Source organism: Heliangelus exortis, chromosome 3 (assembly GCF_036169615.1).
Source record: "Heliangelus exortis chromosome 3, bHelExo1.hap1, whole genome shotgun sequence".
Classification (NCBI taxonomy): Eukaryota; Metazoa; Chordata; class Aves; order Apodiformes; family Trochilidae; genus Heliangelus; species Heliangelus exortis.
Genome location: NC_092424.1, coordinates 32847628 through 32866318, shown reverse-complemented (window position 1 = coordinate 32866318; position 18691 = coordinate 32847628). Strand labels below are relative to the sequence as shown.

Sequence of the window (18691 nt, the reverse complement as noted above, 5' to 3'; positions counted from 1 at the left end):
AATAGGCATATAATTCAAATTAACGTAATTCAAAACCACCATTCCCAAAGCTAAAAACACCTAAAATCACTTCACATTTTGCCTCCAGGACAATCAAGTATATGAAAAATTAATTAATTTCCAGTGTCCTGTGCTTCATGTTATCCACTTTTTGCACTCATCTCTAGTCAGCCATTTTACTTGGAGACTCCATCATGCTCACAGTCCTAAACCTTGTCCTGGTCCTGGGAGGCAAACAGCTAACCTCATTTCTTAGTTAAACATTGCTTGATATATTCCTTATTATCTAATCAGTACCACTATTCCATAGACCTGTGTTTCAGGTCAAATAGTTCAAATATCCTCATTGTTCTCATAGCCTTGCAGACAAAAATAGTCCCTGTAGTTGGAACTCGCTTGAGTAGGATGCTTTGCAGAATGTAGTAACTTTATGGGCTGAATGACTTAATCTAACATCACACATATAGATGAAAGCTACAGAGAAAATTACAAAAACCATTTGCAATTCAGATGCTAATTGTTAACATGCACAATGACCTTAAACACTCCCAAAGTTTTCTGCCTTACCTTGCAGTTTTTTCAAGACAGCCACTTCCATCTTGAGAACTTGCTTGGGCTGCTGGGCTGATTCCACCTTCAAGGCCACATTCTCACGGGTCAGCAGATCCATCGCCTCATAGATCTCCCCAAAGCCACCACCACCAATCTTCTTCAACTAGAAAAGTATAAAGAGGTTTGCTGCAATGTACAAGAGAGACAACATCAAATTGTCTCCAGGCACTAGCTTCTTTACTGTATAGAAAGAACAACCTCATCTCCCAGTCTGTCCTGTGCCTGAATCCCTTCCCTGCACATCTAGGCAGAAGTCCAGCTTCCCACTTGACTGTGTTATGTATAAATTCTCTGCTGTAACAACAAAAAACAAGCCTAGCAAGTGATGACATGTGATACATTTTAAAAAGCAAATTATAATTCTTACTACCTCAATAATGTTCTTGCCAAAATTCAAGGGAAGACCCTTCAAGGTGAATGACTATCCAGACCAGGGCAGATAAAAACCATCATTCCCACTCAACAAACACAGCTCTGCAGTAAAACACAACCATGATAGCTGGAACAATTGCTTTCAAGAAATAAGCTAAATAAAGTTTACATCTTATTCACAGGATTTTAAATACTGACCAAAACATCCAGTGGAATATTTATAAGCTGCTTGACCTGCTCTGATGGTGAGGTTACTTCAGTGTCACATTTCAGAAAACTGTGAACTGCATTTGCCTCCAAACAGTTATGAACAAGCCACAAGTTTCTCCTTCTCTCTTCTTTTTTATTCCTCTTTAGTTTCAAACCATACCAAATGATGCTTTTTGTGTCTCTGAGCAAAGTTAAAGATTGTTTCACAATAGAAGGATACCACTACTTGAAAAATCAAACCAATTGCAACTGAAATAAATTCAAAGCTAAAGATGTCTAACTTTCAGCATATTTGGTATGCACCTACTGAGATAGATAGTCTGCTTGTTCTAGAGTAGCCACCCACTTACAATGCAAGCTGAGATCCTCTGCCTTTCCTGGAAGGCAATTCCTTGATTCTCCCGCTGCTGAGACTTCTCAGCATATGCACATATAGTTATGTATAAGTACGTACAGGACAGACTTTTAACATGTTGCAAGTGTCAACGTATATGCCAGGAATTTTATATTTGCTCCTCTTAGATATATTTAAAGCATACTATGCTGCCCAGGAACAAATTCGGGTTTACAGCAGAACTAGATCAGGACTCCTTTGATCTGCTTAGCAACTGTTCACTGAACCTTGTTGCAGCGCTTCCCTTTGGCATTTTGTGTTCCCTCTGTCCACAACTGCTTAGGAAGCTCTGAGTGCTGTTTCTTTCCAAGGCCAGCAATAACACTTGAAGGGAAAAAGAAGTTTAAATCAGGCAAATAGTCAATCACATATCTTACACAATGTTTAATGAGGCTTAGATGGTATTTTAGAGTCTTCTGCACCACAGAAGGCCTGTCCTGTTCATCTGTCCTGTTTGCTGAGCAAAGGGCCCTGACTGACAAGGGCAGACTTCTTTCTTCTGAAGGCAACATAAACTATTTGCTTTTCTGGCTCCCATCTCAAGAAAACCAGCTCTGCATGAAGAAGATAATACTTCACATATTAACAGCCTGGCTATTGCCTCTGAAGCTATTTCTTGATAAACCCTTGAGAGTTATTGTCCGGAGCCATTCTTTTTCCCCTCTTACTTGTTATTTTTCCTCACAAGCTTCCACTGAGCTGAACAGGCATATCCATACAGTAAACAGACCAATAACTAGGTCACCACATATTATTCATAAATTATTACAGTGCAGCCCTACTTCTATTTGGAAATGCATACTCGATCAGCTGGCTATTAAAAATCTTCCTATCAAAACAATGCTACATTCAACATAGCAATATGCCACCTAGTACCTAAGGATTCAGTACACAAGATTTTCTGTTGCCTGATGTATTGACACAGAAGGGAAAGGAATAATACAGGCTGTAGAAGACAAAAGTGGGATCTAGAAAGACTTGGAGGAAGATCAAGAAAGTCTCACTGGGAAAATCGGTAACATAGCAAGTCAAAGTCATCAGTAATAAATATAACACAACATAACTGGGATGGAGAAGAAACACAGGCTACCCAAACTTCTTGCTGGGCTGCAAATTCAAGAAATGAAGATGGGGAGAAATATTGCTGAGACAACACAGATGCACACAATGATGTTTTTCCATTCACTGCCCTTAATAGTGACAGCTCCCATGTCCAACACATTTGTGAAAATGCAAAGCTACTACAGAATAAATGGAACAACAGTAACACGATTAGAATAGTGGCACTATAAGGACCTATAGGAAGGTCTAGTCATGTACAATACCCAATATCAATCACCTGGCTGCTAGAGGCTCTCACTGAGTTGGAGTGGCTCATTTCAGGATGAAAACAATTATCAGGATCCTAGAAAAACTAAGAACAGACTAGGACTACTACTTCAGAGAAAGCAAAGGGATGTGCACATCAGAGAAGCAGGTTCAGGAAGAAAGGTACAGATATTGAGAGCGCTCACCTGGGAAAATAGCCATATTGGAGGACCCATGCAAGTCAAACAACAAATGTGAGATGACTCGAGATCAAGATCAGAGCTTCTGCTGACTCAGAAAAACAATTTTATACACATATTCTAGCCAACGGATGCACCTTGCTGTCCAAGAGCCCTCAAGCTGCCCTGCTTCCTCACATCCTTTTGCATCCTCTTATGGAAATTATCCTCTGCTATGCTTTTCCCAGCACACCAGATGGTCCTATTCATCACTACCAGCACTGCTGCCTTCCTGGATTTTTCAGCAACATCCAGAGGCCACCAGCAGCCATTTGTTTTATTTTGTTGCAAAGCAAGTTTTTAACTTGCAACTCAAGGTCCTGGCTGTAGTCACAGGCTTACTTACCACACAGGCATTTCCCTGCTGCTTGGGTACATTGTGGGAGTTCACTAGGATGAACTCAGCAGAGATTTCTGCTGGCCACAAAGAAGATATGAGCATATACCACTCAAGAAAATAAGCTAATAATTAAACTGCTAAGCACAAAGTCAAAAAAGAGAAGGGAATATTAACAAGAATCACCTAATCAGTAATTACCTAATGACTCGCCAGCCCATGATAAGCCTCATTGCTCTGTGATTATTCTATTCTCATCTTGTTTCCTACCTTCCACCAGTCCATTTGCTGCTAAGGCTAGGATACAGGCTGAAAACACCAGCTAGATTCATTCTGCCTAAATGCAGAGCAAACATGAGCTGGGTGTCCAGGTTTCCATTACAGCCTGTGGAGTCATGTGAACAGTTCATCTGATCAAACACACATACCTACTTGGACTTGCACACAGAAAATAAAAATTAAGTAAGCTGCATCTCAGACTTGATTTCAGTCCTTTCAGCATCTCACTAATGGCCACACAACCACTGCAGTGCTTCTTCCACATTCTAAGAGGTTTCATGCCACATTATGCCCTTGGAGTGAACTGTTCCTGAAAAGCCACTCTACTTAACCCCTCAATGTGGCAATCTCTAACTAAGGGGTTTCAGGAATTCCCCAAATTGGACTGTCCCTCAGGACTATCAACACAAACCAGCCATGTCCTGATGAGGGAGAATCCATTCCTAAAAGCCCCCCTGGATATATCAGCAGTTACACAGGACACAGACAGCTCACTTTAAATATCCTGAAATATTTTAGATTTATCCTGAAAAGAGTCCTCCAGAGCCTATTAAAAACAAAATACACAGCCTTCCCACTAAGCAGAAATCATTACTCACAGAGGGGCAGTTCAAAACACCAAGGCAACAAACCTCCTTCAACTAAAAATAGCCTTCAACTACAAATTTAAGCTTTTATTCAACAAGCATATAAGGCACTGCTGCTCTAAACAAAGCCTGCTTTCCAATGATATTATATAAACACTAGACCTTCCCAGGAAAATGCTCCAGGACCAAGGCATGAGTGGTTCAGTCTCAGGATTGGTGACAAGGTCAGAAATGTGTACACTGAATCCACAACAAAGAACCAAACTGAGTGCTTGAGATCTTATGATGAACTCACCAGGATAAAGGTTGTCTCCCACAGGTTTCAAATAGGGACCACTGTGACTACCTTTGAGGAGCACTTGTATAGTCAAGCCCTTAACTCCTGCAGCCCAACTCAATGGACTACTTGGATAGAATGGCCAGCAGGTCTCATCTAACAAGTGAGGAAGAGTGGACCTACATTCACCAAACTCCCAGAGTCCACTCAGCTTCCTTAAGAGGACTGTAGATATACTGATCTCAAGGGAAAACTAACATATAGAAAACAGGCATGAATGGAGAAGCCAATCAAGAACAAGTCAAAGAGTCACATTCTAAATCATCTGAAGACCTGCTAGACCCCACTTAAAATAATTCTGCACAGAGTGAGAACAAAACGGTTCCCAAGACTAACAAAGCATTTTCTTTGTCCCAAGTTCTCTCTTGGAACCATAGACTCTTGGCCTCTGTGACCAAGACAGGGTGAGAATGCACAAAAATTTGTGGGGCTTACAAGGAGGTTTCCAAAGTAAACAGGAGACAGACAAGTGTAACCAAAACTTCAGTTCAAAAATCTCAGAAGCCTGGAAAAAAACAAAGCATGGATTGTTTTGGGCAAAGGGCATAAATGTCTCTGTGAACAAGAGTCACTACCTATATTCAAAGTTCAGTGCAGGACCTGCCAACTCTGTTTTGCTAATAAGTCTCAGCTGCGAGTCCCCAGTATAAAGTGTTTGGGAGAAATAAAAAGATCCATTCATTCATCCTTAATATCTATACCTCATCCAAAGAAAGTACAAGTTATGTTTTAACTGTGTTCCCTCCCCTGAACAAAGCAGCTGTTATCATTCAGCAGAGCATGCGCAGATCAAGTGATCTGGGGTCTCAGAAAGAGTTACATGGTTCCAGTACTGTCCAAAGTTCATCCAATCAAAACATCAAAAATATCTGCAAGCAAAGAATTACTCAAAAGAATACTTCTTCAGGTCCACAAGTTTTGATAAAAAAGCATATGCCCTCCCTGTCCATGACTTTCTTCAAAAGTAAGAACAAAAATATCATTGCTGTCAGACAGCCAAACTTTACTGACTTGGAATGACAGGAAAATGAACTACCGAGAGGCTAACTCCAGAGGACTAATATCTTCATTTGTCAAAGCTTTGTCAGCCAGCATACAGGATGAGAGGAGGAAAGGAATTCAAGGAATACAATACACTGATCTAAAATTAGAAATTGTCTCAATACTGGAAGTATGCCAGCACTAAGAACTACAAGGTTCAAGCAGATGCCCAGCCAGAGACAGTCACAATGGGAGGACAAATTACACAAAAAGCCTTCTGGCAGCTGAACCCCAGCATCACATAAATATGCCACACACCTGCCTGAGCAGGATCCATTGCTCACAGAAAGCTTGGACTGTCCAGCCTGTATGCTACTGGTTAGTTTCTGAAATGTCTATGACAAAGAAAAAAAATGCTATTACTGATTTGACATCTGTATGCTACTTCAGGGTATGCTCCCTTTTTCATCTGTCACTTGATCTATGCTGTCCATTTCTTTGGCCCAACACAGGTATTTTAATTTTTTTTACAGATTATTTTGAGTCCCATACAATTCACAGTTCTGACTGGTCCTACATTATATCAAGCATAGCAAGGGTACAGCAGGGAAGGCCTGCCTAAAGGGCATGCACTTTGGGGGGGGGGCAGAAATGACTGTTCAATGAAGGCTCACAACACACAACTCAGCTAGAACAATGCATTCTCAGCTCTGCTCCTTGGAGCTGGAAATCAGAATTTGTCATTGGTATTTACACCCTTTAGCAAGTGATGTAACTTTTCAGGATCTTGTGGAGTAATGACCTCACTGCAATATTGAAGACTATTGTGAGCCAACATTATAAAACATAAAAGACTGTTTCTCTAGTTTGAGATAATTTTTGTGGACAGTATAGCTACACATTTCTGTATTTCCTAAGGCATTTAGTGGGTAGGGTAGAGCTTCCAGTAGCCCTCAGTCACAGATACATGCATGAAGTCACTGAATCCCACATTTAGTGCCTCTACCAAACTTAAATTTAGTTAGGAATGTTTCCCTATGATCATAACCCAGCATATTTTGGGTTTTATTTTGAGGTTTTGGTGCTTTTAATAGTTCTGCTGTTTCCATGAACAAAGTTACTTAGTTTAGACTGTGTTAAAAAAAACACTCCCATCATTTAAGAAAGTTTTACCATTCCTGATGAACACGAGGAATGATACAAGCCAAAGCTAGCTAGGGCAAAGGAGAATATAATCATATACTCGAAGCAACAGCTTAGCATGAGGAGAGTGTCTAAATTCACCTTTGCAAAGAACATGCACCAATCTGACCAAACTGTAGGCTCTGGGGAAATTCCAATTTGTGCAGACAGGGTCAGATAAAAGCTGCAAGAGGTATTTTCTGAGAAGTCCATAAGCACAGAACATGTTTCAAATCTTCTACGTCAGTTAAGCTGCACAGGTGTCATCCTGCCAAAACAGCTATGTGTGCTCCCTGTGTGCTCCAGCCCAGACCTCCAAGAGCACAGCAAGACTTTCCTTCACCTGTGCCAGAAAGCTTTGGGGGGGGAGTAGGGGGTGTCTCCATTTTGGTATCTCTTCACAGAGAAAACTGAGATTCCCCATCTGCTCTCAGGAAGCGTGGAGAATAAAGAGCAGTTTGAATTACTTAAATATAAATAGGCTGTTTGGGGATGGACCAGACAGAAAAGAGAAGGCTTTGGAAAAAGCAGGAGCAAAGTGCTACGGTGAAGAGAGAGTAAACAATGGGAGAGCAGCAAGAACACAGCAAGCAGGAACTGCCCAGTGCAACAAAGAGACAGAGGCATGAGGCAAGACTAAGAAAAGGATATGTTGTCTGAAAAGGGCTGTTAAAAATAACCTATCCACAGCATGGTACTGAAGCCAGTTGAGAGTCCTGAGTCCCCCTGGTCCTCTGGTCTTCACAGTCCACAGCAAAACTCACAGGGCAGCTGTACCACAACTAGTTAGCACAGATGAATGATTTAGTGCTGCTACTACAAATCACTTGTATTTCAAACTAGCAAGGCTTCTGCTGTGAGTTTAATGACACAGGCACTGCTGGTAATCCAAGCTAAAAATGGACATAATGGCACAATGTAGTATTCAGTGTTTTTTTTCACCTTTTTTAAAGCAAAGCTTTTAAAGCCAGAAAAAAAACCTCTCTGGAAAAACATACAGAATTTCAAGAAATATAAAGGTCATGATCCTTTCATGTTATCATAGAGTCATATACTGGTTTCAGTTGGAAGGGACCTTAAAGATCATGTAGTTCCAGCCCCCTGAACGGGCTACATGCAGGAAAGCTGGGATAGGGCTTTTTACATGGGTGTGTAGTGAGAGGACAAGGGGAGATGGTTTCAAACTTGAAGAAAGGAGATTTAGGTTAGACATTAGGAATAAATTCTTTAATCTGAGAGTGTTGAGACACTGGAACAGGTTGCCCAAGGAAGTAGTGGCTGCCCCCTCCCTGGAAGCGTTTAAGGCCAGGTTGGATGAGGCCTTGAGGTGTCCCTGTCCATACAGGGGGATTGGAACTTGATGATCTTCAAGGTCCCTTCCAACCCAAGATATTCTATGATTCTATGAAAGGGGGGGAGGAACGTGGTATCATTTTTCTGCATATTGTATATATTTAATTATTTTTCCTTTTTATATCATTACTGTTTTGCTAAAGCTGTGGAGTTTAGTTTCCAACCCACAAGTCTCTCTCCCTTATTCTCTCTCCTTTCTTTATCAGAGAGGGGGATAAGTAGAGAGCATCTGTCATTTGGTTACTTGCCAGCCCAGGGTTAAACTGTGACAGAGGAGGTATCCACAACTTCCCTGTTGTAGTGTCTCCCCACCCACACAGTGAAAAATTTCTTCCTAATGTCTAACCTAGTTCTACCCTTCTTCCAGTTTAAAACCATTACCCCTTGCCCTATTGCTACGTGCCCTTGCAAAAAGTCCCTCCCCAGCTTTCCTGTAGGCCCCTTCAGGTACTGGTAAGCCAAGCTTCTTTTTAGTTTCTTTAATTGATGTGATAATATAATGCTACTTTCCCTACCATCCCAGAGACCTCACGTTATGACTAAAGAGAAAACCTCATATGCAGGAGAAACTGTATCCTCCAAACACATTTGATGGCAATGAAACACATGTCTAGAGGATGAGATTCTCCCCATCTCTCTACCACAACATTTCTGCATGATTCTGGTCAAGCTGTTGAAGTCTCTGCTCACAAGCCATCATTAATCACATACTCATCCACGGGGTGTTTGACGCAACACAGAAAGGTCCAATCTATAGAAGTGAGGAGAATGCTTAGGTGCCCATGACATCTAGCAGAGTTGTGCTTTGTCATAAATATTAAGCAGCCTGTAAAATATTATAAAAATCAAGATTTAACTAAATTTGAAACCCCACCTGTAAAAGCAAGCTAATAGTTCTCTCCTGTATCACCTAGTAAAACCACATTTTTTTTAAAATCTGGTATAGATATTACAGGAATAAGAAACATAGGAAGTTGATTTTCAATGACAAACTCATGCCATGAATTCAAAAGCATAGTGAGATCTGCAGGCATACAATGAATACATGAAAGTTGAAATGGCTACTAATTCAATGTACCCTATCTGGCTTGCACAACAGATGAGACAGTTGTCCCACAAAGAACTAAAACTCATAATATGCAATGATATAATTTTTAAAAGTATCCTAATAAATTTGGACAGAAATTGTACCAACAAGCTAATTATGGAATTTCTAACTTTTGAAGTAGCTGACATTCCAAACTTAAACATTTCTTTTCAAATTATTTTATTGTAATGCAACTTATAGGCACATCTATACATCTTCTCGGATAGGAGGAGTCTCAGGGGAGACCTCATCACCCTCTACAACTCCCTGAAAGGAGGTCATAGCCAGGTGGGGGTCGGTCTCTTCTAACAGTAAGCTAACAGTAAGACAAGAGGGCATTGTCTTAAGCTCTGGCAGGGGAGGTTTAGGTTAGATGTTAGGAATATATTCTTTACAGAAAAGGTGATGAGGCATTGGAATGGGCTGCCCTGGGAGGTAGGGAAAACCTCTCCGTCCCTGGAGGTTTTTAAGAAAAGACTGATGTGGCACTCAGTGCCATGGTCTGGTAACCACAGTGGTAGTGGATCAAGGGTTGGACTTGATGATCTCTGAGGTCCTTTCCGTCCCAGCTGATTCTGTGATTCTGTGATCTGTAGTACTCTTTGACACAATAACTCATCATATAAGGTTCTAACTAAAAGACGACCCATCCTGCCTGAAATCCTACCTAAAATTCATGGGTAGATTTAGAGTTCTAAAAATACCGGTCTAAAATAAGCACTACAGCAGTATTAACCACCTTCTTGCACTATCTTACTAGCATGTCAAACCATACCACTCCACTAGAGCTCAGGACCAATTACTCAAGTTTCTATACTATGACAAGAGGAAGAGAGCTGTTTGGGTAGCCAAAGGAAGCACAGAATCAGAGCTACTCACCACTTTCCAGCGATCTTTGACCACATAATTGGCCGGAAGAATGTCAACCTGTTCCCCTCCTCCACTCATGTTTGGTTCGTCCTTGATGACTGCTGCTAGGCACTGCATTTGCCAGCCAGAAAGTATTTCAGTAGCTCCCAATTTAAATGAGCCATTTATCTGGAGAAAAAAGGGGCAGAGGGAAGGAATGACAAAATTACTACAGGTCATGGCAGAAGAACATGCTGCCTTTCCACAGGTTTTGCTTATGACTACATCAGAACCGATCTCTCAGGATAAAAGAAGGCAAACTCACCTTGCAAACGCCCAAGGTTACTTCATGCATAAGCCTGGCAGATGCAAGTCAGCACCACAAACTAAGAGAGTGATCATTACCAGCTATACCATGCAGCATTCCAGTGCCCCTGGGCCTGACAGCCAACAAGTCAAAGAGAATCTAATGCCAAACACTGCAAGAGCTGTTTCTGTTACCAGGCAAAAAGGTCTTGCTTTAACAGAGCAGCTGCTACATAGGCAGTTTTTATGGTTTTTATTGGACGACATCCAACACAAATCAGAGAGGTTTGCCAGGTATTGCTTTCAATAAGTTTTAAGCATCTGAATAGAGTAGAAGGGCTTTCACAGAGCCAGGATTACAGACACTATCACTGTGATGAACAGCCAAGCAAAGAAGATGGGGGTGGTTAGACAGGGCTTCAGCCATGTATAAATTTGTCTTCCTCACAGGCTACACACAGTGCTGAAAATTACCAAATTAAAATACAGAGAGATATCTTGTTCCTATAGTGTTTGCATTCTACTCCTTTTTCCTGTTTTTATAGGGAGCTCCAGATAGCCTATGCTGAAATTAATTTTTTGTTTTGTGATTTTTTTTTGGTTATAATTCTTCTACAAAAAAGACTTTCAGATACACATTAAATCCACTTTTCTGGAAGAAAATTAATTGAAACAGGACTAATAAAAGATCTTATTACAGCATTTTAACTCTTCCCATAACATATTTTTCTGGCTTTAGAAGTAGGCTAGATCTTTTATTAAGCATGGAAGTTTTATTAAGCTTTCTCAGCAGCCATATTGTCCTTCCCCCAAAATATGAAATTTCCTCCTTCGTATAAATGCGCATTACTATAGCACTCTGACCACAGACTTAAATAAGATTAACAACATAAATACCAAATCAGAAAAGAAGACTTGAGCTGGTCATTCAACCATCACATTTCTTCAGGCACCAAAGAAGTAAAATGTCACCAGTGAATTATGTGCTCAAGGAGAGAAAAGAGCTCATTCTCTAGCAATAAAAGAACTGAGAAGTAAAGATAGGAAGTGACCCAGCATGTAGTATGCACAAGGAAGCAGCAGACCCAGGTGTGTCAAAAGCACAAGACATAGTGGATGATCAAAAAAAAAAATGAACAAAAGATCTCAAAGAGATCGTCTCAAAAGATCTTCACAAAAGATTGTGTCCTAGATAAAGACTATAACTACCTGGAAAAAAGAAGCAGAAGATTAATGCAGTAAGAGCACTGCTGGGAAAAGTTCATACAATCCAACATCTGCTAAAGTACAATCAAAATGATAGAAGAGAAATATGAAGAAACAGAATATTAAAGAAATTCTTAAGGAAGGTGCTGCAAAATACTCCAAATTCTCATAGAAAGAGTTCTGCATTTGTATGGCATAGCAACCCTTTCAGTCACCAGGTATTAAAATAAGGAACTGGAAAGCTCTCCAATGAGAAAGTATACATTGTGTTTGACAGCACAACATTTTTGCTTTTTCCTAATGAGTGAGTCAAATGCCATTCCCAGGCTCTTTTATGCTCACCAGAACATCTGAGCTGAGCATCCCTAAGATACCAGTGAGCTCTGCATATGGTGTGCACCAATTCTTCCCTGCACATCACCACAAAACTGCACAGGAAAGAGCATACCCACAAAAATCTCTTTTTAAGTGTTTTTTCTTCTGCTATTAAAGTAATTTAGACTGTCCCAAGACTTCAATATTAAAAAAAAAATCTTAAAAAAGCAAACATTAACACACAGATACTGAGGCAGGTATCCTCTCCCTATCTGGAAAGCCTCTTGGCATCACTTTATGAAGACAAGTAAGGCACAATGCAGTCTTTGGATTGCAGGGGATACAAAGGCAGCTAGAGATCAGGAAGTAGGGTAGTAGTGGCAACAGATAGAAGTCTAAGAGTTTTCCAGAGAAAGTCAGTGATGTATTATTTTTCACTGAAGCAAGCCCCCTAAAAATTATGGTTTGTGATGTATGCATTCACAATGTAGGTGCACAACAAAATTTCTGTCTAGAGACTGATGGCAGAAAGCAATCCCAAGGAATAATTTTAGAGGGGAGTCAGAGCATGAAAATCTAATAGCACTCAAAGCTAACCAATGTAGAACTGCTTTCCATGATGCATTACTCCACTTTCTTTAGGAATGTTACAATACAGGTGTACAAAGATAACATGTTTGTAATCCGAAGGAGCCACCTAGATCTTCAGAAGCTTTGAAATGGAACAAGGTCCTTCTGGGCACTACCATGAATAGCAGCCATTTGGCAATACAGAGCTACAGAATGAAATTTATGGATATGCTTTGGTACAGCCAAAATGATTTACAGCCAATTTATTTACAACCTGAGACAAATTTCAAGCTGTTATAGATCACAGCAGCAGCACAGAGCAGTGTTTACATACCAAAAATTTGTTCCTGAGGCAGTACTAATACTGTAGAAACCTGTTCAGGCCTATGGACCAAGGGTTTATCAGGCTAACACTGAAGCACTGCTGACACGCATAGCAAGATGTGACACTTGTTAACCTAGGTCTTCAGGAGTCACAAAGAGAAGGCTTTTAACTGACACATTATTCTAATTCCTTCTAAATCAATTAAATATAGTGTAAATATTGTTTGACTAGCACCAAAGCCTGCAGCCAGCCCCCTCCTAGAGCTGAATTTACTAATGTAGCTACAGAAGGAAGGTGGCAAAGAATGGTCAGTGGGGGAGTGTTAATGTGCTACCACATCTTCCCCAACACACAGCAGGGAGGATCATTTCCACGTTAAATGTTAAGTGGTGTTACAGGGAACTGGAGAAGAGATGGAAGGATTATATCCTTTTTGAACTCCAGTAAAGCTACTTGTGATTCAAAGGGTGACCAAGCATATGAACTTCGACATCTATCCTTATCACTTTCAGCTTTAAAATGTACAGACACATAATTTTGAAGACTGACTGAGAAGATAAGAACTTTCAGAATGTCTTCTCCTGTAGGAAATGCACAGGATTGTACCTCCCTCCCATGAAGTCTGGCAAGAAAGCTGAGCAGTCTTCAGATTCTGTAAAACTGGCCTCCTAGAAATTGCAAGTGAAGCAGAAACAAAAGCAGCTGTGAGAAAGAAATGGTGACAACAGGATCAAATGCTGTCTCTTGGCAGACCTCAGCATGAAGAAGTGTGAGATCAACTTTTGCATACTGCTGTCTCTACTCAGTCCATACTGGAGAACCTTTACAGTTTTATACCTTAATTGTATACATTAAGTCTGGGCTTTAAAAAACCCCAAACAAACAGAAATTTTAAAAAATCATGCTAAAACAGGCTAATAAGCCTCACTATATATCCTGACACAGTGCTCTGCTAGCTGTTCCTTCTATTTCAGCCCACAGCACTCGCAGACGAATGGTCTCCTTATTTCTCTCCTCATACAACAATCTGCACTACAGCAGCAATTACCTACCTAGCTGACAGGAAAATCAAGACCCAACAGAAGAGTCATACCTGGGATAGGCAACAGCAACAAACTTAGGAGTAAAGTATTGCATGGCCTTATGGTGCAATTAGCGTGGCAGAATCTTACATCAAACACATCTGCCTTGTTCACACTTGTGTTCATCAGGAGACAAACTAGACCAAGCAAAAGTGACTTCATACAAATTGTTAATCTGAAGAAATCTTTGCTGCAGATGCTGAGAGTTTACATGGATTCAAAAAGTGCTTTGAAAAATTCACTAAAAATAATAATAAAGAAATCCTTAAAACAGTTACATCCATATATTCCATCCTTAGCTTAGGGAGCCTTGAATTAACAAACCAGTGAAGGTGTAAAAAAGCATTCTGCAGAGTCTTTTTATATGCTTTACCTGCTTTTATTCTCTACTCCAAATATCCACTCTTGGCCATCTTAGGATGGGATACTAGCTGTGATGGACCTGTGATACAAATCAAGGATAACTAGACTGGTGTTTTTAGCATTTTTAGAGGAAGTAGCATATATGTAATATAGATCTCTCCTTCACTCTTCAGGGAGGCCAGAGACGAAAAAAATAAAGAATCAATCAAAAAGTCTCATATACACAACACAATTACCTATCTTACAACTTCTCTTTCCTGCAAGCAACATTTTAAACAGATTTACTAGAAAAATTATTTCCTAATTTTACATGATCAGAGCACTCTTTAATTTTAAACTTATGAATGAATATGGAGCATTTCTTATGGAAATTCTTAATGTACATATTAGATCTTTCCTATGTTAGCTTACTTTAGTCTCAATGTACTGTGATAGCAGTGCTTAAAATACAGGCAAACTCAATCAAACACCAAGTTTAAAACTCAGACAAAAGGTCTGAGTTTTTTTCAACAGCAGAAAAAAAACTATGGAGGTCTGTCTTGCCATCTGACTAAAGATCCTGGATTATTTTAGACATCTTAATCTCACTGTGGAGGAATTGCAATATTCCCCTTTATTTCAGAACACATCCTCACCTCTCCAAGCCTACAGATTAAACAATTAGAACAACTGAAGTTTATTTAGACTGAAGTTGCCCACGACCCTCTGTATGTGAACGAATTCCCTACCATGAACATGGGATCCACCTACAAAGAAGATGACAAAGGTGTTTCAGAAAGCTGATGCAAAGTACAGCTTTTTAGGGGAGACAAAAGGTGAACATCTGCAAACCCAAGTAACCTCCGTAAAGTGCAGTCTCTATCTCCGTTCAGTATTTTCATGGGAGGAACAAACAAACAAAAGCTGGAAATAGAATTTAAGCATAACTTTGCTATTACCAACAGGCGTTAAGCCAAAATTAAACAGATGGAGTGGGGAAAAGGAGAAGAATATAAAAAATTGGACTAAGAGTGCTTAGAAATACTAAAAAAAGAAAAACAGCGGCATTTTCAATTGCAACTGAGCAGTGGGGCTGAGGCTCAGCTAAAGGCAGCAATAACTGCACACACTGGGCATCCCTCACTGTTTAACAAACTTAATTTGTTTCCAAAACACAATGCTAATTACAAAAATAAAATCCCTCACAATAAAACAAACAAAACCCAGATCTTTGTATAGTAAGTTGAACCATGCACTGATTATCTTTTTACGGTAGAAATGTGGATGAAAGTACAGGGAACAAGTTAATTAAAATATATATATATATATACAGTGCACTGGACTAACAGCTTCTCAGCCCTGGAATACACCATACCTCCTAGGTGAACTTTTAACAGCAAATAAAAACAAGTCATATGCTGTTAGGATAGGTCTGACAGCAGGAGCACAAAAGGTTCCAAATTGTTCCTTGAAGACACTTATCTTCCTTCATTGCCTGCTTCAGCTGAAGCAAACACGGCTTAAAGAGCAGGCTCAGCTCTCAGCAGCTGTGGTTTAAAGTCTCCTCTGTGTCATATTCTTCCCATATATATGCAAGGGCATCAGCCTTACAAGTTCCAAATTTGCTATTTACTGCATTTAATTTCTGTAAAAACGAAAACATCTAAAGGTGAGGTTGTAAGATACCGAGACTGTTTTTCACCTTTGAAAGGTTTATGACCACTGAGGAGTGATGTAGCTATGATGTGGAAAAACAAAACCAAAAAAACCCACAAACCAACCAACAAACCAAAAAAAAAAAAATCCTCTCAAAAAACCGCTGCAATCGAGACAGATAGGTCTGTATTCTCAGCTAACGTGAGGCTGCATTGAACAGAGCATACATAAATATATTTAATATTATAACAGATGCACCTTGACAGTATGTTTATGACTACCTCGTTGCACAGCCAACTTAATATATTATTACCTGCACAGTGTTTTGTTGTTTTGCTTACATAAGATGTAAGCAAACCAAACAAAACCCCCCAAGCACATAATTTTATACTGCCAGAGATGGTATTCACCTACACTGCAGAGCAGTCAGACATACCAGTAATTTCTGTGCAAAACCCATCTATCTACAGGGAGAAACAGAACAGTTAATTATGACAACAAATCATTAGGAACACACCAGATGAGCATGCCTGCACTACTGGCAGTTTATGTGATCTTAATGCTCCCCAAATACATCCAGCAGCAAAGCTAAAAAATGGGGAGCAGGAAAGTTTGAGAGGAAAGTCTAGGACCTTCTACCAATCTCTCTGATGGAGCTTCTCCAATTTTTCAACCAAGCAGAAAATTCAACTCAACACTCCAGGAAACCCCTCATAACCAGCTTCACCTCTACTATTAGCAGGCAAATATTATGGTCTGTTGGAATAAACATTTAACTGCAGCTCAGTTCCTGGGAAAACAGTGCTCATCTTACCCATTCAAATAATTTAATGACAAACACAGTCAGCATAATTATCAAGGATTAAATAACCTTATAAAAAATATAAAGAGGTTAAGAACATAACAGTAAACTCATGATCAGAGATCTGATATTTTGATTCAAGTTCTGGAAGGCAGGGTATTTTGCAGGGGAAAATCTCACACAGATTTGCCACACAGACTTCATGTTGCCAAGAACTTTCTGAAATTTAATAAAAATTAGGGTAAGTGAGACAGCTGCTACTTGCTGCACTGATACATCACAACAGACTAAATGAGAGTAAGCGGGACAAAATTTTTGCTGCTTTCAATCCCACCTCTGGCCACAGCAGAGATTCTGATTGTAATTACACAGAAGAGATTTCTTGGAACTGACAAAAATGTTTCATCATGCCAAGTATTAGTCCCTTAAATCATCTCTCTACAACCCTTTTGTAACCATTTTTCCCATTTTTGAGAACTCTCCCCCCCCTATTTGTAGCATGCTCAGGGGAAAATGTTCAACCTTCATTTTACACTTGCAAATCCACCATTTCATTCTCTGATCTGCAGCCTCACCATTTTTTAGTTTGCAGATGGCCCCAAGGTAATGTCCTCATGGCTGACCCACTTTTTCTTCTGCCTCTTGAGAAATCCCAGTGCATTCTCAACCATATTCAACAGTTGCCTGAGCTTTTTCTCAAAGCCAAGAGTCCCCAGAGGTGGAAAACTTGGTTTTAGATTGGAAGTACAAATTTGTTTCCATTGTTATTTGAAGGGTCTGCAGTTCTAGAGGAATTTGTTTCCTTTGTAATTAACATCTAAAGATAGAAACAACAAAGAAAACAATAACAGCAACGCAGATAATGGCTGTGGGTTGCATCTCTTTCTCTCTATGTCTGAACTTCCTAGAAGGATATATGAAAACTCATATATACAAGCATGGTATGTTAAATTTCCTTCTGCACTGCTGTGTGTTAGTTTCCAAGGAGAAATGGTATTACTAAGATTACAAAAGATTTTTACAAGCTGGTTTGGACTGCTTCCATATAAGCCATTTCCACATGTGTCAATGATGCCATCTAGTCCACAGCTGTCAGTACCTGCTTGTGTTCTCCCAGCCCATGCAAATAATCATTTTGATGTCGAAAAAGACAGGTCAGCATGACTGATGGAAGGGGGTGTTTACTGAGCATATTTCTGTGTGAAGAAGAGTTGAATGGAAGATAGTAACCACTGATGTCTTTAGCCTTAAGCAATAAAAGTAACAGAAAGCAATGACTAATTAAACTTACTGAGAACTCACTTTTTAAACATACTTCAATACCCTCCCTTACACTGGAAGGATCTCTAGTCACAAAAGCCCCCTACCCTCTGAGAATATGTAGTGAAAAGTAAAAATGCTACTTGTAGCAGCAAAGACCTAGTTAACCAGTTATGTAAGCAAATGATACTGCTATACCTAGAAATAAAGTAATTTTGCATATTATGGTGTATTAAAGAAATCCTGTGTTATGGGGAAGCTGCACTAGGTTTTTGGATGTACCACCTAGCACCCCTTTCTATGTAGACCTGAAAAAAAGGAATATCCCAACTCTATGTGTGGATCAGATTATTGCACACCAAGTAAATAGTCCCAATTTTGGGACAACTGTTTCCCATCCTTAAGTTTTCCTGTCTGTCAAGTTAAACAGTTTTATGACTTAGGTGTGTGTCTTCTCACTCTACTACCAGATCTTACACCAGTCATCTCACACCAGTCCCTTGAATATTATTCTCAGGAATATAAATAAATAAATAAATAGATCTTCAAAATACTCCTCAGGGCAGCTTTGCTGTAATAAACCATATTTGTACTTTGATCCTCAATTTGCCCATGCTATGCCAGGTAGCTGGATCCTAGGAATTTGCTGTTACTGAACACAGATGGTCAAAATTTTTTTCTATAAAAAAGCACCATAAAA

General features: G+C 39.7%; 1 protein-coding gene across 2 annotated transcripts in view; it reads right to left on the bottom strand.

Moving 5' to 3' along the window:
* The window catches only part of TTBK1 (tau tubulin kinase 1), a 110473-nt gene that overhangs the window by 82886 nt on the left and 8896 nt on the right, over positions 1-18691 (bottom strand). For both annotated transcript variants that reach the window (XM_071739940.1, XM_071739938.1), the window contains exons 2-3: positions 10158-10316; positions 568-715 (exon numbers count right to left, since the gene is read on the bottom strand). In XM_071739940.1, the coding sequence (XP_071596041.1) occupies positions 568-715; positions 10158-10265 (256 nt within the window). In that variant the 5' untranslated portion in view covers positions 10266-10316. The remainder of the gene's footprint in view (positions 1-567; positions 716-10157; positions 10317-18691) is intronic.